The sequence below is a fragment of the Cystoisospora suis genome (genome assembly GCF_002600585.1).
Source record: "Cystoisospora suis strain Wien I chromosome Unknown contig_1031, whole genome shotgun sequence".
Lineage (NCBI taxonomy): Eukaryota > Apicomplexa > Conoidasida > Eucoccidiorida > Sarcocystidae > Cystoisospora > Cystoisospora suis.
In genome coordinates, this window is record NW_027153832.1 from 9,167 (window position 1) to 30,430 (window position 21,264).

General features: G+C 53.1%; 3 protein-coding genes across 3 annotated transcripts; 1 reads left to right on the forward strand and 2 right to left on the reverse strand.

Annotated features, from left to right (window-relative positions):
- Positions 1 to 1,648: 1,648 nt before the first annotated feature.
- Positions 1,649 to 2,443, reverse strand: CSUI_002439 (uncharacterized protein; the record flags this gene model as incomplete). The annotated part of the gene is made up of 2 exons (XM_068062640.1): positions 1,649 to 2,169; positions 2,200 to 2,443. The coding sequence occupies 2 exons, from the start codon at positions 2,441 to 2,443 to the stop codon at positions 1,649 to 1,651; spliced, it is 765 nt and encodes a 254-aa protein (XP_067925383.1).
- Positions 2,444 to 4,621: 2,178 nt separating this feature from the next.
- CSUI_002440 (acyltransferase domain-containing protein) lies at positions 4,622 to 17,264 on the forward strand. Its single transcript, XM_068062641.1, has 16 exons — positions 4,622 to 5,865; positions 6,207 to 6,456; positions 6,725 to 7,229; positions 7,702 to 8,024; positions 8,419 to 8,706; positions 8,921 to 9,159; positions 9,596 to 9,884; positions 10,303 to 10,640; positions 11,054 to 11,419; positions 11,912 to 12,034; positions 12,738 to 13,220; positions 13,613 to 13,868; positions 14,710 to 14,837; positions 15,532 to 15,786; positions 16,094 to 16,167; positions 16,622 to 17,264. Exons 1-16 carry the CDS (start codon positions 5,257 to 5,259, stop codon positions 16,674 to 16,676), a joined length of 4,581 nt encoding a protein of 1,526 aa, XP_067925384.1. The 5' UTR covers positions 4,622 to 5,256; the 3' UTR covers positions 16,677 to 17,264.
- A 1,057-nt stretch (positions 17,265 to 18,321) lies between these two features.
- CSUI_002441 (uncharacterized protein) lies at positions 18,322 to 21,222 on the reverse strand. Its single transcript, XM_068062642.1, has one exon. It carries the CDS (start codon positions 19,363 to 19,365, stop codon positions 19,231 to 19,233), a length of 135 nt encoding a protein of 44 aa, XP_067925385.1. The 5' UTR covers positions 19,366 to 21,222; the 3' UTR covers positions 18,322 to 19,230.
- Positions 21,223 to 21,264: the final 42 nt, after the last annotated feature.

Sequence of the window (21,264 nt, forward strand, 5' to 3'; positions counted from 1 at the left end):
GAATAGACTCCCTTTCATAGGGGGCAATGCGCAAGAACTGCACTTGTGGCCGGGACAGCCAAGCTGATGCAGCTAAAAGACTTCGTTGCGCTGACATCGCTCATTTGCGTCGGTCACCCGTCACTCCTCGGCAGACACCCCGCGGAAGCATTCGTCGCAACAAAGGAAATTCCTCCGCACGTCCCACGCACTCTCTATACTCCACCAATCCATTGTAAGGATGAATCTCCTGAAGGAAAAAAGAGCCGGAAATGCAATGAGCTGTCCGCTCTCAGGAGTACCTTCCGGCGAGGGCGGAACAACAGCAGCATCAGAGTTACAAACTTGCCCAGCCGCAGCACAGGAAGTGCAGTTGGCGTGCTGCTCGTATGACGCCTCTGTGTGGAGGACGGGAAGCATATCGTGAGGAGTGAGGGTCAGGAAAAGCCGCGGTTGTCCGGACCTTCTAATAAGACAGGGCAGTGTGTCCACGGACACCCACCCCCGTGCAAGGCGTTAAGTAGCAGGAGCGGGGCTGCGTCCTGGTGCCAGAAAACGCGGCAGTAGCAGAGTCGTTCATGTTGTTATGGCTCCGGATGCAACCACACGGATCTGCTGTGCGACCTGTCGGTGACGACTCAGTTGCTAGTCCAAGGAAGAAAAGTACAGAACTGTTCTCGGACCGTGTCGGCTGGTAAGCTCACTGTACATGAGGACCTGATATGGCAGAGAACGGCATGGAAAGGGATCAATTAAGAACTGCAAGCGTACCTGGCAACCTTTCCGTGCAGCCACAGGTGACGCCGCCGCTACTATCCAGTGCGGCGATCCCCGAACGGTCACTTGTAAGTGCGGCCTCGCCTGCGACAGTGTCGTGTTGGCGCCCCAGGCGAAGCTGGTGGCGTCCCGAGTGAGGTCTTCGCTGCGTCGGACCGTCCTGAAGGCCGTGAAACTGCTCGTGGAATCAGCCTCAGGCTTCTGATCTCCTGCATGGGGAAAAATGTAGCCCCGGAGCTCTCCCGACAAAAGTCACGGGGGTCCCGGTTCCTCCACATCACTGCGGCATTCCGGGAGGTGACGGAGCCCGGCAGTTCTACCTCATCGACAGTCCGACGAAGTGCATCCACGTATCTCACAACAAGAAGCCACTTCCGCAGGGCCTACTCGGTCAGATGCCACTGACTCTGCCAAGACACTATGTCGGGTATCGCCGCCGCTGCAGCATGTTAGAGGCGCTACGGCAGAAGGGAAGCCAGTGGGTCAGTAACATCTTGGGCGACTACAGGCTCCAAGCGAGACGTCGTGCAGCAATCTCGCTCACTAATAAGGAACCGGTGCCTGGGCGGAAGTGACTCGGTCTTTGAAACGCTGCCTAGTCTCCGTTGTGCAGCGCTCCCGTTCCGACACCAGGCCATACACCCTGCACGGCTGCAGCCGGACGACAAGCTGAGTTCAAAGCAGAGATGCACTGCGGATCCGATTTACTAACGTCCATGTATGCCGGAGGAGTCACCAGTTTTGGTGCCAGCAGCGGCACGACAAACACGTTCCGCGGTCTCTGGTCAGGTACCATGCAACCCCGGCGGGCCCCTGGGGTTACAGGTGGGACGGCGCTTCTCTCGAGTGCGCCCTCGTCTTTCTGAAGGAAATTGGAAGCAACAAGACTTTTTTAGTCTTGCAGTCCTTTCCTTCGGAGCCCTGCCATCCTCCCGTCGAAGCGAGCAGTAGGCGTGACAGGAACGAAACTCTGAAAGGTCTCCGGTTTCGCGGCGGAGAAAGGGAATTTCTGCGGCGGAACATCGTAATGCAGCGTGCAAAGGGGCTGCCATGGCTTGCAGTACGGAATTCCAGGGTCGACTCTTGCTTTGTTAGGCTCGAACTTGCGCACGCTTTCGCTGAAGAAATCGAGTCCGGCGCGGCGTTCTGCCTGCGGTTCCTCGTTGAAGACGAGTGGATCTGGCACCCGCGTGCTGCCGAACAAGTCTTTGGCGTTGGGTTTCTTCTTCGGAAACAGTGCTGCTGTCGCCTCGTGTGACGCGGTGTCTTGAGCCACTTCTCTTTCCCTCCGCTGCGTCAGTTTCGACTCTAGAGAGAAGAAGTCGTGCCGACGGTCTGGCGTGTGTCCCGTCTCGAAAAGCGTGTACCGGCGTGCTGTCGCTGGGTTCTTTTTTGTTGCATCCAACATGGCGTCGGAGGATATGATCTCGTGATTTCTCGTACGATACTGGAACTCAGTTTCGGTTACTGGCCTGTCGCACATTGCCACCGATGACTCTTCAGTATCAAAGGTCCACCTGGGTCCTGGCAGGTACGGCGGTGGCCGTTCACTCACGCCCCAGGCTGGTCTACCGTACAGTGGAGCGGTCCGGAAGTCACTGTCAACACATGCCTTCGGGGACACAAGCGCCCGGATCGACGAGCTGTCAGCGAACCTCTCAGCATACGTTGTTCGGAAGGTGTTCATTGCAGCAAAACTGTGAAGTGCACTTTCAGAGAATGTCGCTCCGCGAGATTGCGGACTTCCTGAACATGGAAACGACAGCGTGTATCCATCAGCGGTCAACCGTGTTTTGTAGAGAGGACTTTTCGTCGAGTTAGCCTCGTTGAATGCGCCTTTATAAGTCGTCGCGAAGACCCGTGGTGTCCCGCTCATAATTGCCTTTCTCGAGGGCGAAGTGGGCACTGACTGGGCTTTCGGTGCGATGGGCGCACCACCAAGAGGAAAGCCAGCGAGACTCGGTGAACTACCCGAGATGACAACTGTTGGAAAGCCAGCCGCAGGCAAAGTCAGCTCCTTGTGCCCTGCTGAGAAATCTTCCAAATAAGTTGTGCGATACTGCTCTTCACTCGGTACCCGAGGCGAGCGGCCTCGGCCTCCTGCCTTCGCCCTCATATTGAACGAGGACAGTGAGGACAGCTGGGATTGCAACTGCCTCCGAGGTCGAGCTTCCGCGATTCCTAAGATACGGGCTCAAAGCAAGTCACCGACTTCGGAGATCTTTCGACTGAGTAACAAATCATCACTTCGGACAGCCCCGCGCCCCCGTCGGGGCTGGGCTGGGGGATCGGCAACCGGTGACAGGCGATTCTGCGATCCTAAACTATACTGCCACAGTGGGTCCCAGGCTACCGTCTCCTGCCACTCGAAAACTAGAGCAATTCAAACGCGAGAGGTATTCACAACGAAGCCAGTGCTCTGCTCGAGATGAGTGTGTCACGAGCGCCCCGAAACTCCACTCTTCTCCCTGTGGGAAATTGCATCTGCTGACGGTCCCGTCTTATGTAGAGTCCGGCGTGCATTAGACCAGAGGAATTCCACTCGACCAGGCCCACTTGACAATCAGCGCTACAGTAGACAGAAAGCATCAGTCGAAACCTCAGCAGAAAGGGGGCCCTCGCCTTACTCTCGCCACAGTGCCCTTGCTGCCGCGCAGCCACTGACGTAGGTCACTGAAGAACGTCTCCAGTGTAGGTTTCGCTACGCCTAGCAGGCGCCACGGGGGGGTCTCGCATTGTTGCACTTGGAGAGCTCCACAACACCAGTAACTCACTCTCATATTTCTACGCTCGTAGTGACAATCACCTGCACATTTCGCTCCTCTACACGGAATTTCTGCCAGTCAAGAGTAGGCCCAAACTCCTGTTACAGTGTCTTGCCGGAGCTTGGCCGTTGCGTCGGCCAGACGAGAACTCTTTTCTTCAGTAGGAAGTGTTCAATAGCTCGACAGCTACAGGGGCCACCCAGCTGGCCGGACGCCAAGTTGTCTGCCGGAGTACTGTCGCCTCTGCATCGCTGAGAGCGAATGGGGCTGTCCGGTTTTGCAGCATCCGTACCGCGTACGATCACTTCAAGATCCGACCAGCGTGTCCTGAGGTCTAATTGTGCCAGAGAGTTTTCGATTGAGGAGCGACAGTTGGTAGTGAACCGCCCACACAACAAGAGCTTGCGATGGAATGCAATACTCGGTGGCATGTGGCTTCCCTGCGGCGCTGACACTGACTAGAGGCGGGAACAGGCTAATCAAAAGTATGGGTGGGGCTGTTTTTTTAGCAGCGCCTCCTTCTGCGTTAGCTTGGTCAACTGGGCAGCAGCCGGGGCCTCCCTCCGAGATCAGCGTCTGCGCCTGCGGTCGGAAATCGTGCGGCACGAGGAGCCAGAGCTCACCGCGGGGGATCAGGGAGGGTGCCAATGTAGTGCGCCTGTGTCTTTAACCCCGCACCCTACAACAGCTCATCAGATGCCCCTCGTAGTACACGGACTGCTGGATTCGGGGACGGTTGTCAGATTCTGAATTTAGCGACTGTACTTTCGTCCCTCCTCTACACCAGCAGGCCGAGGCCGCCACAGCGGAGGGCGCCTGCAGTCGTCAAGTGTCGGAAAGAACCTCGATTGTCGTATACCAACCCCAGCAGCCCTGCACCTGCGCACCCTCTCCGTTGGATGAGGTCACCTCACGGAAAAAAGGCTTAGCGAGTCGGTCCGATGGTTCACTCTACCACGAAAAACGGATTCAGCAGGGCGAGGTCCCGTCTCATGGTGTCTTGACTAAGGTGTCGAAGCCCAGCTGCCGCACGGTTATTACGGTTCTTTTTATTGGCTACACGGGCGCGTCTTTCGCAGTTTTTAGGTCAGAGGGGTTTGCCTTGGTCCTTCGGGCCGGCACGCCTGCAGAAAGGGAAAATTTTGCTGCTTCCCTCCCGAAGTCTCCGGCGGCAGTAAAGCAGCGAAAATTTCTTCTCTGCGGTCAACAGCTGTACCTTCCGGATGAGGCAGGAGATGACTGATAGTAGAGCACGAGGATCCCTCGGCTGGTGCCGACCGGGCAAGGCGCCGCCTTGCACTCGCCGTGTTCACCCGCGCACTGCAGTCTTGCCCGTTTTCCCTCTCGCGCCTACGTCGGCAGCCCTTGCCGAGGGCGTTAGCTTGGATGCGACATCAGTGTTCGGCACTTCCTTGCTCAGCTGTCGGCCTGCTTTTCCTGGTTTCTCTGGTTTACTTCGGTCCCGGGTTTCTTAGTTTCGTCTTACCTCATGGCATTTGGTGTGACTCTTTTGTACGAGAACTGACAGACACAAGGTAGCATCTTCGGGCATAGTGAGCAGGTGTGCGCCAAGGCTGGGTTGCCAAGCCGAAGTTTTTGACTGTCGGAGACATCAGGAAGAGCTGGTCAGGACAGTGCGGTCTAGAGAACGAGAGTTTTTTATGCTTCCCTCTGCAGGAAGTAGACAATCAGTTTCCTTTTTGTCATGGTACAGCGTCTGCCCTAGTTAGACATCATGGGGCACATGAGCATGCTCCAAGCCTTCTACCCTCACCAGACCCTACTGGTGACGGGTGCCAGTGGCTTTGTTGGCAAAGTTTTGCTATCTCAGCTACTGAAGTCCTGTCCTTCAAAGAGAATCTACGTTGTGCTGCGCCCCTCAGCTGGGCGCACCGCCCAGGAGAGGCTGCTGATCGACGTGTTCAGCAGTCCTGCCTTCGAGGCGATGCGTAACGAGCATCAGGACAACTGGAACAACTGGATCAGCCAAAGAGTGGTTGCCGTCCCTGGTGATTTACTCCAGCCGGACCTCGGTATCCGAAACAGGAAACTTCTCAAGAAACTTCAAGAAGAAGTGACGGTCGTCATCCACATGGCAGCGTCGGTCCACTTCAACTCCCCGCTCAAGGATAATTACCGGAGCAATGTAGAGGGGACGATGCGCGTTCTCGACTTTGCTAAAGGCTGTAAATGCCTACAAGTCTTTGTACACACGTCTACTTGCTACGTTAATTCTGACCACGAGGGCCGAGTTAAAGAAGACATTCTCCCGCTGTCTTGGGACACTGAAGAACTTCTTACGGCCGTTCACAGAATGATCGAGCTTCGTGACCAAGAGACCAAGGTAAGGCACTCCAGGCATTCTCCCGCAGCTCAGCAACAGTTCTCCAAACGACTGCGGACATCTCCAGACGTTGGTGCCGATGACCGACCCTGTCAAAGTAACTTGGAGATCACGGGCGACTGTCTGCCACACACCGTCAAACGAAGGCGGAAAACCGCAAAATAGTTTGGTCGGAACTTTTCCCGGCCAAGTTGTCCTCCAGGCTGAATCGCAGCAGACGTTATCTCCTTCACGCAGCGGAAGCGACACTTCCCCGCACTAAGCCCAACAAGCGACAGTAACGCGATACAGTAAACTCTTCGATTTTATTGCAGAATGGGTGTGGTGTGCAACACGTGCAGCATCCCCACCTGGACGTTGTTAACCTGGAGAAGCAGCTTCTCGGGAGGTTTCCCAACACGTACACCTTCACAAAGCGCCTGTCTGAGGCTCTGCTGATCAGGGATTGGGAAAAGGCGCTGCTTCAACCTGAAAGTTCCATTCACTTCCCTCTGTGCATGTTGAGGCCCTCGATTGTCGGCGCGGCCTACAAGCATCCTAGAAGAGGCTGGATCGACAACCTGAACGCTACAGGCGGGATGTTCCTGTTGTGTGAGTGCGCTTGTCCGCCATGCACCTGCTGTGTGCTGGTCTCTATTCCAGAACAGGGTGCTTGCCAAAGTGCTCACGAAGGAGCGGTGCGCATACATCACAGCCTACTTGCCCGACTGGCTACAGGATTTCCGGATATTTACTCTGACAAGCGGCTTCTTCACGCCGTCGGCTCCACACTTAGCGCACATATCTTTACTGTCTCGAGCACGACGACCCTTTCCGCAAGCTATCATGCTCTGTCTGTCGGTTCTGTCCCACTGCTCAGCCGCCCTTGGAGTGCTCAAATGCCTGCCAGCAAACCCGAACCTCATCGGTGACAACGTCCCTGTCGATGTTGTTGCCGACGCTCTGATTGTTGCGGGGGCCGCCGTTGCGGCAGCACACGCACACGCGAATCCCAAGACAATGGCTCTTGCTGCCCGAGCCGATCCGGCCGCTGCGGCTTCTATAGCAGCTGCAAAATGCGTCTTGCCCCAGTATCTTCCTCGGAGTATCAGCCTTCCCAAGAATGTTTCTCCCGCTCCTTCAGCGCTTCCTTCCCCCACAAAAGCCGGACAGAGGGATCCCTCCTCTGGAGAGATTTCACCAGTCAGGGACGGCGTGCCCGGTGTCTACGTCATCCATTGCTGCACGAGTGACACAAACCCAGTCAGGTGGGGAGATATCCTGTATTACGGGCGTGAGTACAACATGCTGAACCCTTTCTTCAACCGCATCACTCGGGACCTGCAAACGCCATACTTCGAGGGAGACTTCGAGGACTTTCGCCGGTACGGAGAAGGCTTTGTTCTGTTTACTCAGCCCTGGAGCTATTTGTCGTGGCTGATTCGATTGTTACCGATGCGAGGCACTGCCAACACGGCAGGCTGGCGGGCTGCTGCTCGCTGAGAGAGGAAACGGTGACTTGTGTGCCTTGTAGCGTCGCCTTTGCCCCCTTCATCCCAGCTCGGATACTTGCGCTTTTGTACGGCCCTACGCCGTAAACCCGTAGCTGCCCATGTCGTCGAATGACCACATCCGAAGCCTTTGTCTCCTACCCTTACCAGAAATCCGCGTGTTTTCTTGCACTGGCTGTGGGTTCAACTCCCCACTTCCAGTACAAATGTCATGCAGAGAATTAAGAACCACGCATAGGCGATTCACATAAATCTCGGAAAAAGACTGAGAACAATACCTTGTTTTGCCACCGCTCCGGCGAGTTTCTAGTGTCCGGACTGGACTGGTCTGTGGTGCCTTAACCAGGAAATTCTTTCTTCTGCAACGGCTGCCGGCGGCCGTGATGGCGACCCTCACGAACTACCTTCTGCCCCCTTCCTCTGCTTTGAAGAGACATGCACATATGTACCATTCCGGTATCCAGAAGGTCGAGAAGGCGGCAGAGGCGTTTCATCCCTTCACTTACCACGAGTGGGTATTCGAGCAGAACAACATGCGGAAACTTCATCATCTCTTGGCTCCCGAAGAAAAAGCGATATTTCTCCTGAAGACCGAGGATCTCGACTGGAGAAGTTGGACTCATTATTTCTTCTACGGCATCGCCAGATGGCTTCTCAATGAGCAATCGGGTAGGCTATGCAACACTTGCGAAGGCGAACCGGGACAGCTGGTGTTCGCTACATTTCTCATTAGTAAGAGTCGGTGGATTCCACTCAGTCCCAAAGACCGTCTCGATGAGGAAGCAGCCTACTGAGTGTGGCATGCGACATCAGCGATCAGTGCTCTGTTAGCCCGAATCACCCACATCCATAGGGGGCACCGCAAGAGTGATCCAGCCTGGCACAGGCGCAGCCGTTTGCCTTCTTGAACGCATCGCGACACTCGGGCAACCCTATACCAACAGCGGATGTGGTGGAGTAGAAGGGCTATTGTTTCTGAGGGGACTGCTTGTCCGAGTGCTTCTCAGAGTATCAAGCCGGCGGTGCACAGGCCTTGGTTTAGAAACTGTTTGTGTACGCCCATGCGCAGCCTGCGAGCCACCCCCAGCTCCCTACGTCTATATCAATCTTTTGTACAAACACGTGCTGAACGAGCCCTACAACCCGCCCGCTTGGCTCGCTCGCCTGATGCCGTATCCGGACGCTGTGATGTTCCTGAGGACTGCCGGACCTCTACCACGTTGTCCGTCTCCCCTGTCTATCGAAAACGCTGTGATGGGGAGTAAGGCGGTAGCGTCGGCTATCCGCAGAGAAGCCCTGCAACTGAGCAAGCTCGGCAAAAGGCGTAGGCGCAAAAATGGCAAACGCGCAGGTAACAGCAGTAATAGCAATCTTTCGTTTGTCCCGGCTTGCCTTCTCTGGCCAAGCTGCCAGTTCACGTGTACGCGAAGGTGCAGCCAGGGTTGCAGGTGTCGGAGTCTGGATGTCTTCGAGCGACTTTCTGCACGCTGGTGTTACGTGTCGTACAAGTGGTAGGTATAAACTGTGAGTTTCCCGCCATGAGGTGTTCCGCTTGTTTGGCCTAGGAACTACCATACCGGAGATCGAAGCGGAGGTGCGGGAAGACGCTCAGGAACTGTACAGCGCAATAGCTGGGACCATTAGTCCACCAGCGGTTTACCTTCTCGGAGCAGTTCTCCACACTTCTTTTCTCCGCCTGTTTGATCGCATCGTCGTGGAGAGCACTGAAGTCGAGAGACTAAGAAAGACAATCAGGGAGAGCCGCGGCCCCGTTGTCTTCGTTCCTACTCATCGTTCGTACATGGTGAGCCGGGAGTACTTGAGCGTGTTCACGAAAGCGAAGGATGTCTAACCAAAGAACACGAAAGCGAAAGATGCCGTCTTCTACTCAAATTCGGAGAGTAGTCTCGAACACTTCCCAGATCAGGCCGGGGAGATGTATGCTTCTATTCTTTGCACGACTTCGCTGACCCGGTGTTGAATTCAAAGCATCTCGTCCCCCCTGATACTGTCTCAAGTTGTGTCGCATTTTGTTTCCTTCCGGCGTCACCGGGTGAAGGTGTTTCCTCGGTGTCCTCAGTCCTTTACCAGCAGCTGGAGGTCAAGAAGATGCACACCCACGGGCTTAGCGGCTGAAAACATGGGGTAATATAAGTTTGGGTCTTTACAAGGTAGGACCTGTCAGTGAGCCCCGTGGCGACTTCACACCGTGTGCGACGACTCTTTCTGTTACTTCATAGGATTTCCTATTGCTTTCTTACATGTGCTTCGGCAATGGCATGCCTTTACCTCTGATTGCCGCCGATGAAAGTTTTGCCGAGATCGCTGTCGTTCATCGGCTTCTAAGAAATGCCGGAGCCTTCTTCCTAAAGAAAGGGCGCTCCGGTAAAGCCAGAGGGGGAGGGTCCCACGGGAGTGGTCAGTTCTCCGCGCGACTGTACTGCACAGTTCTCCGCCAATACATACATGCCATTTCCAAGCGGCACGGCTTGCTAGAAATCTTCCTGGAAGGAGGCAGAAGCAAAAGTGGTGAGTGATACTTCGAAAGTGCTCTCCTACTCCGCTTGCGCAGATTACCGGAGTGATGGCTTGTGTAGGTTACTGTACAACTCTGGTGCTGCTGCCTTTGCGCAGACATCAGCAGAATTCGTTCATGGCGCACGTTTCTGTCTTCCAAGGAATCGCAATTTGCTCTACCCACAGTAACGAGGACGAACTCTCTGACTAGAAGGCTCGGGCGGGACAGGAGACCAGAGAGCACGGCACGTCGTGCTCGCTGGAAGCCCACGTACCTCGGCCCGGCTATCTACTTGTCTTCTGCCGCTACCAGAACTTGAACCTGCTGATGTGTCTCCAAGTGTTGCATCGCGTAGACGAGCATTTTCTTTTGCGGAGCCGCAAAGGAACCTAAGACTCTAGATAAATTCCGCGTTCTTATGCACTACAGGTCTTTTGGTAAACCCCAAGTTTGGCCTCTTGCGGACTCTCCTGGATCTCTTCTTCGACAATGAACAGCCAAATGTTACATTCGTGCCCGTTACCATCTCCTACGACAAAGTTCTTGAGGCAGAGTCATTTCCACAGGAGCTCCGGGGGGGAGAGAAGGAGAGGGAGGGCTTGAGTCGAGTTCTTAGTCTCATCCGGCGTGTCTCGCATTCCAGCGGCCCTGACTGCAAGATCCAGGATGCCGAGTCCTCAGACGGTCTCCAGCAGCAGCGATTTGGTATAGGCTCCAAGCCTCTTGGTTCTGCATATATCAGAATCGCAGCTCCTGTTTCGTTCAAGGTCAGTACCATTCCTCGCTGTGTGTAACAAACGCTGCGCGTATAACGCGTGTGGAGATATCTATAGAAAAATGTACATGAATGCGGCCTTCAGTCGTGAAGGCTAGGCCCTTGATACGTGTAAGCTAATCAATTAAGACCGCCTTGACTATTGGGACTGCCTTATAGGGCGCCTGTTTCCCTCTCAAGCATATCTTGTGTATCTTTTCGCGCCTTAGTTAGCGCAGGAAAATACTGCCGTACTACCCGTGCGAACACACCAGTGTCCATGGCTGCTTAGAGCACAGGTGGTTGGCAGCCAGGGCATGCCTGCACATCCACCGCGACAAAGTGCGACACAATCCCGGGGCACAACGCTCCCGGGACAGCCTCCAAACACTCGCCCCTTGTTGTTCGCCTTCTTGTCCGGTATAGTCGTTCTTGCAAGGCCATCTTCCAGAGAAGTCAGCGGAGCGCGCCTACTTCTCCACGCTTGAAACGTCAGCTGCAGGCGAGGGAGACTGGTGTCTGGGGGCTAAAAGAGAAGGTATGCAGGCTTCAGGAAACGCGGTCAAGGGTGAGAGTGAGAAAACGGATATGTCCACGGTGCCAGGTGAAGACTCCAAGCTTGGGCAGCCGCCGGAGTACAGACAGCGACAGGAACAGGAACGTGAGCATCTCGAGGCTTCAACGGAGTGGCTGAAAGCGAAGAAAATTCAGCCGCAAAGCCAGGAGGAAAGCGAAGCCATGGCTGTCCAGGCTAAGGAACATAGCAAAGTCCCAGATCAGTTACGGAGGCAGGTAACCACAGTGATGAACGCGAGGTTCCGCTCGGTGCTTCTACTTATAGAACTTTTCTGCTCAGATGGCGCTTCCACATGCATCGGGAAAAGTTCTTTTGCTACCCTTTCCTGCAGACAGCCTGTCGACTCTCAAAGTTGCAGGGCAGCTTTCATCTCAGTCTCGCAAGAACTGCAGATAAGCGTCTACTGAACACGCGGGACACGCAGGCTCAAGAGGATAAGGTCTTGTACAAGTGTTACTATGGATGTGAAGATCTTTACTACGTAGGAGCGTGCTGTGTGAGATGGGGCTCTTGCCTGTGACGCTTTAAGACGGGTCGAATGTCTTTCCGTAATTGCCGGTGCGGCATTGCCTTCCGCTCTCTATGCTTTTTAACTCAGGAGTATGTTCTTGGTTGGCCGTTTGAGTGGATGGACTGTGGAAGGTCAAGGCTCCTTGTAGCACAGTAAAGCGCTTCGAAATTGCTGGAATGTGCTGTTGGGTTTGCAGTTGACCGCGAAGTTTGCTGACCACCTTATGGGTGTGTTGTCTTCAAACCTCATTATATCCCCTACTTCGCTCGTCGCTACGATCCTGTGTATGCACCCAAATGGCATCCGGGAAGAAGACCTGGTGAGCTGAGCTCCCATCTTCCTTATCTTTTTAGAAACTGCAATGGGCTTAGTACGCCTCATGCTACTGAGTTCTAGCGTTCAGCTGTGAACATGTGTCGGCACACCCGGAAAGCTTCTACGGGTGGTACCTGGACGGGCGCCTCGGTACGGCGCGAAAGCCTTTTCAGAAGCACCAATAGACGAAGGACGATCCTGGTACATTTGTCTACTGGGTTTGTCTCTTGACCGAGTTCTGTCTGATGGTAGTTCTTTTAGCACCTCGCCACCCATATCGTAACTTCACGACGTGCGGAACCTCGTCACCCACGGAATAACGCAGCCGTCGATCTGTACTACAAGAATCCGTAGGGGCCAACTGTCCTTGTTTCTCCTTCATGTTTTTTTCTTCATTTCCCTCTGGGCTTCCTCAATAGATTCGAGTATTAAGCCCGTTCGCGGTGACTCTTCCTTCTTGCCATCGTGCCTGCTCATGTATAAAGTGTCTTCGCTCCCACCCCCTTCGTCGGCCAGAAGGTTCCTAACAACGTCTTCAGATGTCCGGCATCCGCACGGTCTTTTGGGTAGCATTGCTGTTTGTGCGGGACTTGCACAAGCCAGCTTTTTCTTGTCTAGTCTTTCTGCTGTCCTCTAACAAGGATTTTCTCCTGAAAAAAATGTTTCCGGGAGACGGAGGTACTGCTGTCCTCGTGACTTGTCATCAGGAAGATCAGGTCCAGTGGCTGAGAGACCAGGTTCTCCTTCGAAACGGCATCCTTTCGCCTGCCGTTGGTGGGCTGATGTATGACGTGCGCCTTATCGTCCAAGCGGTCCTTCAGACATATCTTAAGAGGGTAGTGTCAAGCAACGGCGGAGGATGGTCAGCTCTTTTAAACACGGGAAAAGGCTCACCGGCAGGGACATCTCTTGGGTCTGTTAAACGTCTGACGACATCAGGGGGGACTGTTGTGGGTCCCATGAGCGCTGACGCCCCGAGGCTGGTTCTAGCCTACTACAGAAATCAGTGCTGCTATCCCTTCGTGATGGAAGCTATTGTAACTGTTGCGTTGTTATCTTGCGGTCATGAAAAAGCTTGGGAAGAGGGAGAAGCGGAAGAGAGTTTGAGAGAGAAGGTCGCGTTTCTGATGAAAATTTTACAAGGACAGTTCGGCAAGACCATCGAGATCGACGACCGACACATAAAAAACGTAAGCGCGCGATGGAGGAGATTCACCGCGGGTAACTACAAAATCCTCACTGGTTCTTAGTAGTTAGACGGACAGCATACTCCGGACATCGTGAGGCATGATATACTTGAAGGACATGCAGCGAGACGGCTGCAAGGAAAAACGGAAGCCATACCTGTCTTTTCAATTAGACGTGAAATGTATATATAGTAGATACAGTGGACTTCTAACCCTTTTCCTGGAATATGGTATCATTGGCTTGTCTGCTACGTGATGACTCATTCACCCTCTTCGGGCTCTTGTACTGCTGCAGCTCATTTAACAACGTCCACCTCGCGAAAGACATTCTCTCTTAATCGTAACAGAGCTCGGTTTTCTTTCTTTTTTTCTCTCGCATTCTTGGCATCTGACAGGCAATCGATCTCGCTGTATCGCGAGGCGTCCTGCGCCGACTGCCATCTCCATCAGCGTCCCCGAGTCATCAGGACGGACAAGGGAATAGGCGCTATGTCTTCTGTGCGTCTTCGGAGTGTCTCGTCACCCTTCTAGCTTACTTTATCTGGCCTTTCATTGACAGCTACCTGGCGTGCGGCATGAGTTTCTTCACCCTTCAGAAGCAGCCGGCACAAAGTGAAGAGAATGCGGCAGGAGAGGTGGAAAACGCAGCAGGTAAGTGTCCCGTGGAGAACTATCGTAGTAAGCTCACGGCTTCCAGAGCTGGACAACCTCACCGTGCACTATCAGAGCCGGGGTCCACAGCTTTTTTCTTATATCCGCTGACAATCTTATAGCTACTTCTAGCCTATCTCGCCCTCCCATAGCCTGCTCCCGAATATGCAGGATTCGTGGTTAGCTGGCCCGTATGAATGGTATTTTTCTGATTGCGACGCAGCTTCAGTCGCTTTCTAGGAAAGTCAGGAGCGTAAAGATACTCTTCAGCTACTGTCCTTGGCCCTTTGCTTTCGTTCTTTGTGGTCCATGAAATCCACTGATAGCCTTCGCCACAGCACCACGCACTTCCGCCTCCGTGAATCTGCTAGCTGTCTGTAGACACTCGGTTCAACACAAGCAGCTACGCAGAACTGCATACCGGAGTGGTTGGGTACGATGATTTGGAACTACGCCGACTTTTTCATCCCGTCCGTAGCGGCGTCGTCCGTGGGACGTAGCGGTGAACCATTCTCTTCTCGCGCAGATAAACTGGCATTTTGATTCCGTTTCCAGTGTATACAATGAAGCCGCCTTTTTGGGTACGCGCAGTATGCGTAGTCTGTTTATCTTTTCTTGTTGCCTCTGTCCCGATGTTTCGATTGTCACACGACCTATCTTCATGACACCTTCCAGCAGATGTCAGAGCTAGTAAGGCGTGGACGTCCACGTGTATGAAGGAGAGTACCATTCACTCGTGACCGTCACAGTCCAAAACTGGAATTTTAGGAGTCTCGTTGGGGGACCGGTCGATTCCCACTGAATGGGTCTTTCGCTCCCGTTTGTCTTGCCCATCGTATAGAACGCGAAGAGACCGCAGTGACACCTCTAACATTGTTCAGACCACGAGGAGACGGGAAGATGACGAAGGCGCAGCTGGTTGCTCGGGCACACTGTGTAGCCGAGGCTCTTCACCAAGAAAAATTCCTGGTAGGTATCAGGGTTACCCTTCTACATTTCAAATACCGTGTGTCTGTCCAGGTGAAAGATTCACCAGACAGGAGACAGAATCAGATAAGACCCCTGCGAAAAATGGTTTTCCTGTGACCTAGCAGGTATTGCTGTCGTGAAACTTCTAAAAGGGCGACCCACTCTTGCACCCACTCATGCACATTGGAAGTAACACACCCAATATAGCCTGGCGCAAACAACTTTAGCCCTCGCTGTGTTTCCCCACCACTTTCAGGTCCACAGGCCCGCCGCAAGAGAGAAGAGCCTGGACTAAGCCGGAGCTCTATGCTTCGGATAGATGACTTCACTTTGTCTCGCGCCCTTGATCCCACGTGGAGCTTCACTGTCATGGTAGTTATCCGGAGCTTCATGAAAGTTCAGCTACCACTACCGTGACGATGGCGGCCCTGAGCCATCCTCACTCCCCCAATCTGCGGGCAGAGCCTCAGATGGGTATCCTTCTATCGACTCAGTCCTATGCCCATCTTCCCTGCGGTGGACGCGAGGGGGCGGGGACACGCTGGTAACTTTCTTGTATACCTACCATGGAATGCATCGTCCCCACTTATCAGCTCTACTCCAGTACCCGTGTCTGGTCCCCTGCTTGAACAACTATCCTCACCGGCGTACCTATGAGCTGTGTTTTCTCTTCATGCATTGCTTCTCTTTGCAGTCCTTCCCGGAGAGCTCCGCGTACACGGCAATGCGGTGTGCAGTTGACACGTTTCACAAACTCGGGCTTCTGCGGGAATGCCCGGCCGACGTACTGCGTAGCCGTGGAGGCGCTCTTGCGCCTATAGGGCTAGGTAATTCTCAGAGGCAGAAGGCTCCCATTTCGTCTGCTGATCTCCTCCAAGAAAGTTCATCGGTCGAGGACAACACGCTCTTAGAGTTATCACCGGAATATCATCGCGAGGAGACATTACATGTAAGGAGCAACGCCGCCTATTTGGTGATTTTTTGAATATGCACGTAACATCTTGTGGGCTCTACTCGCACCACCCAAGAAAGCACAGCTAATCGCTCTGAGAAGATGAACTGATCAGACTACACATGGTGGTTTGGTTGACGTTCGTGGTCAGTATGTACTAGTGCATCACCCGGATCGTCTCGAACTACGCACTACCGGTATGTATCGAAATAGATATGCATGTCTGAGGCTTAGACCACATTTCTTTCAATTTCCGTTCGCTTGGAAACGATGATGTATGCGCGGCGGTTCTGTCAATTGCCAGGCTTTCTTGGACAAGCTACATCAGTTCCGAAAAGCGGCTGTAGCAGACGGCGGTACCAAAAAGAAGGCTCGGAGGTAAGCAGAAAGAGGCGCTGTTATAAAACTAGGGTCTGAAGCGATTCTCTGACTCCCAAGCCACCTCGTCGCCTCACAACGTTTCACCTTTGCGGAAAGTGAAAACGAGCCCCGCGCGGCGTTTTCAACTGCATGGATGGTGAGCTTTCTATTTGGGCTCAACAGATAACAACAGCTCACACAACTGGCAGGGCGGGCGGCCCTCAGGCCTTCGTGAACAGTCCGTACTGCCGCCAAAGCATTACAAGTAACGACTCCACATGTGCGAGCCACCCGGAACGGCAGCCATGTCTAGAGCTCTCCTACACCCGAAGACACACAAAACTCAGCACTGAAGCACTCCTCGCTGAAGGCAGCATCAGAGAAACATCAACAGCTGCAAAGTGGGGCACCACGAGACTGCAGAAACACGAGCAGATCGCCCTGGAGTCTCCTGCTTCTGTACGGTTCTCAGGCTTCCCAATCGTCAAAAGCTAATGGCATCTTTTCCTTTCTTTGCCCGTCTTTAAGAAAGGGCTTGCACGTCCCCTCCTCACCAAGAGACTGGAAACTAGATTCCGACGAAGAGAGTGCAGACTTCCCTCGTTGCACGTCCGGGACGCGTCCTCACCCCCACATAAGTCGCAATGGCCAGTTGAAGAGTGGGGATTTTCTCTGCCACTTCCCTGTTGACGTGGTTTGTGATACGCTGCTCACGAGAGAAAGACGCGACAGCCAAAAGGCTGCAAGTGAAAACCTAAGGGTTGGCAGCTCCAGAGCAAGCCAGGAAGCTGAACAAACGAGTCTGTCTACTCGCCTCAACAACCAAGGGCCGGCAGACGTCTTTTTGGTCATGAGTACTGTGAGATGTCCGGACCCGGACGTAACTTCGCTCGCTTCCATGCCCATCTTGTCTGCACCCGTACACCCTTTCTCCGGATACACCTATATAGTGAATTGCCACAGCCGTGGTACCACGCGCGCATGTCCTCCCTATTTCTTTGATGGGGGAATCTGAGACGGCTATGGCCCCCCGAAAAATCGATTTACAGCCTCGATTAGCGGGTGCAAGCCTTGGCAGCAGGTACACCTGTCCGTCATCTCTAGAAACAGCCCTGATATGGTTCAATTCTGAGGTAGAGGGGAACCGTCGCGCTCTGGACAAGGAAGCTATCGAGGCCTCCCCATCGCTGCAGATACGCACTTCCTAGCTTTGTATACCTGTCACGCTGCGGACTTCTGCTCTTGTATAAACGCAACGAAGCGGCGGCCCAACGTCAACATCTTTCACCTCATGGTGGCCGGTTGTGTTCCCGAACACGTCACTGAAGACGCCGGCGCGCTTTCGCTCTCAGCCTCCCAACCACGACTGCCTTGTCACAACTGCGACTTCATTTTGTAGGCGCAGCCTTGCGGCACCGGGTGACTCACGGCAAACGGTCTTCGGTGCCGGGAACATGTGCTCGCGTTCGCCCCCAAGATATTACATTCGGCGCGGGAGACGGCGCTCGAACGGAAGTAACAGTTGACCTGTCTTTGCTAAATGCTGAAGAGTACCGTGCCCGGGCACGACTTTTCTGGTAACCCACCCGGGAGAAACTGAAACCGGGACATTGTTTTCGAGGCGGGGAAATCCGGAAACCGTGTAAGCTGTCTGTCTACAACCAAGCCTCCTACGCTGGAGAAATCGGACGACAGTGGAGCGTGGATCCGTGTCACGCATACACCATTTACTGGAGAACGGGCTGACCACGAAGGTACGTGTTGTTTTTCACCGACTCCGCAACTCGTGCTGCCCACACGGGTCTCTGCGACATCCAAGCTGCTGATGAAAGCTCGACCCAACCAGCAGTTTCACCCACTACGCTAGGGAACACCAGCAAGCTACATCGGCCCACAGAACGATCCGTTGTGGTTATGCTGACAACTGACGGCGGTCAGACACACATCAGGAGTGAGGATTCTCACCCGTCCGCGTCTACCCGCCCACCAACGACAACGCGGCAACAGGGTCGTTCTGTCCCACGTGTAACTTCTCGTGACAGTCGCTTCGGCTGTCCCAGGGAACGGGTACCACCACTGACGCACTGGTGTCTCGTGGTACACACGAGTAAAGCCTCCACGCATCAACACACTGCTCCGGTCTGGCGTTCAGGACCCATACACATGTACCTGAGCCGGTCGCTTGGAGTTCAACATCACCATCACCTGCACTTGATCAAACTGAAAGGCGCCGCACCTCATACTGATGAAACCGCGGCGACGACTGACTAACGAACAAAAATACAAGTTCACTGGTTAACAGAAGCCGGGAGTGGCTTCAGTAGAAACTGTCAGAAGCCGGTCAAAACTCTCGCCCGGTTGTGCGAGGCCCAGTCCACCCGATCCGACGTGCACGCGCCTGCACCAGCACGACGACGGGGGAGGGGCGAAAGTCACACAGCAGGATCACTGATGCGTCGATCTACTCCCTCATCAATCCGAGTCACACACAATACAGCAGGATCTGAGAACACGCGCATTCCCTGATAGCACCACCCGGCACACATTGATCCTTAATGAATGAATTTGTCCATAGCAAAAAAGCTATGACGACGTAATATCAAACTCCAGAGGCTGCCGAGACGTTTCCACATGGCTTCCTGACATCGGCGCACATTTCTCTCACCCTTACAAAACAATGTGGTGGACTTGAGCGATACAGGCAAAGCAGGTTCATTGCCGCTTGCTGGTATTATAAGCCTGTGGGTGTCCATCCCAATTCTCAACTAGAATATGAAAAATACATAGGTGGGACCCTAAAACTTCTCCCTTCTAACCCTTGAGAATACGACAACGTCAGCCCACTTAGGCATCCGTATGTTTCTCTCATCTTTAGCGGGCGTGTATCACCGACACCCAGCTTGCACGTGACACAGTGGTAACTACTCCTTCGGATGAATGCCACGGAAGACTACGTCACCCACAAATTCTGACATCAGTGTCCACCATCTCAAGGCATATTTGCCCCAATGAGGAAATCACCAGTCTCGTTCCCAAGACTATCCTAGGCAACGGTAACAGGAGTCAAAAATATAGTTTTTACTAGCGCATCCCAATAAAAAGAAAAAAACTCTGAAGAAGCAAGCCTGGCTTTCCGGGGGCACAAGGAAACACGACGACCACCTGAGAACCCCAAACCGGACCTTTCTTTAGACGGACTTTGGTCATCATTATCATCACAGAGCAAAGCAAAAACAAAGACTTCGAGCACTGGCAAACTACTGCGGCTCGGATAGTTGATGAATGTAGGAAAAAAAACGGGATGGTTACTTGAGATGGTTTTCCATCACATATTCTGACCAAGGACGACTCGTCCACTAGCTACGACACCAGGCACGTACTCCTCTTTTCGGAGATCAGGAAGCTTTTGATACGACTCAATCGTCCATTGATTGAAACAAGCAGAAATCGCAGTATTGCGGGGTAATGAAGAGAAAGCTCTGACGCACCGTCACACACATACATACATTGTTGGAACCCCCTTCCCAAGAAGTCGAAGAGGGAAATCACATGATACGTCCACTTTTTTTCTCATACCCTTCTAATGACTGGTACGTAGTGGATCCTTCAAGAAATCAGACACAGACACTGGACTAAACGGAGAGAAAGCCATGAACAAAACTAATCAGAATTCTAAGCGTCTAAACAAAATGTGGAGTAATAATGTTGTATAACGACTTCACGTCCGACTGATAGCATTTCACTTCTCTCATATCCATAGCATTGTCGGGGTTAGCCTCAACAAGCCTCACAAAACCATCCATCATCGACCCCTCCCGAGAGTTGACGTACCCGTCGGAGAACTGAACACACCACAAACTTGCACATGTAGTCCCTATCCGAGAAAAGGAACCGCGCGTCCGAGATCAGAGGGGCAGAAGCCACGCCCCCCTCGCATACACAGACACACACAAAAGGTACTGTGGTCTTACATGAAATAAAGAAGCTTGGGAATGATGATCGAGGGACTCCTCTGAAAGTGTTTACTGTGGACAGAAGTAGTAGCTGTCTATTACACCGGAAAAAAAAGAAAAACCGACTCGATGGAGTCGACCCGCGGGAACTAATCCAACGTTCTCCTCTAATGGAGAACGATACCAGTTATCAGACCTCTCTCTTCTGGTACAGCTTGACCAGACAGACACTTGCACAAAAGCCGATGTACAAAGCAAATTCCTTTTCCCTCAATATACAATCAACTCATCACACTATACGGGCTAAAAGAGTCTGGCAGATGGTCACATCAGAACGTTGCAGGCATCTTTTCTCAGAAAGAGAGGACGAAATGCCGAAAACAATAGACATCATGCATGCTTGTCTCAAAAGAAGCAAAACTCCCTCTGAGGTAGTACAAAAAGACATGCTGGACTTTAATCGCGCCAACAGAAACGGCGATGAATGTTGCCTCAGAAGGAAAGAATGAAAGGGAACATCTAACCATGACTCACTGGTCGCTTAACAAACCCGGAGAAACTTCAGTTCAGTTCCCTTTCATTGATGACTATGCTTACTGCACACATGAAGATAATATAGTACCCTGCTGCGGGCGCAACAAAGACGTGTACCCCTGACAACTCCAACGGAAAAAAGACACACTAGTACATGAGCCGCATTATGGTTGACCAGACGGCAACTTCATGCTGACAGGCACGGACTTCTCCTTCACGAGACTGCCTGACGGTCTTCCCTTCGCCGGCCCGAGACGTCAGAACAAGATGACACACTTGTTACATATTCATGAGAAAGGCTTGTTGAAAAAACGACGACGGCGGTAGGCTTTTCCCCCTCTAACGTAGGAACTCCTACTTTTGTATGGTATTATAAATGTGCCATCACCTGACGATTCACACGCATACAGGTACCATCATATACCAGAAATCTCTCTAGAGTTTCTTCGCTATTTGCAAAAATCTGCGGTAGAAAGGAATCTTGGGCAACGCTGCCCCTCGCAATCTGAGATCGATACGTACCTCCACCATCTACGGTCGTTGTAGACGACCCCCCGACATGAATCGCTTGACAACAAGAACAAACAACAGGTGAGCATCCATATATATATATATACATATATATATA

What these genes read in the sequence shown, in the direction of transcription:
- CSUI_002440 (XM_068062641.1), top strand. Translation starts at nt 5,257, where the DNA reads ATGGGGCACATGAGCATGCTCCAAGCCTTCTACCCTCACCAGACCCTA. An exon ending in CAGCTCCTGTTTCGTTCAAG is followed by an intron (nt 10,641 to 11,053) that starts GTCAGTACCATT and finishes TGTCCGGTATAG; the next exon opens with TCGTTCTTGCAAGGCCATCT. An exon ending in AGAGGTGGAAAACGCAGCAG is followed by an intron (nt 13,869 to 14,709) that starts GTAAGTGTCCCG and finishes CCCATCGTATAG; the next exon opens with AACGCGAAGAGACCGCAGTG.
- CSUI_002441 (XM_068062642.1), bottom strand. Translation starts at nt 19,365, where the DNA reads ATGATAATGATGACCAAAGTCCGTCTAAAGAAAGGTCCGGTTTGGGGT.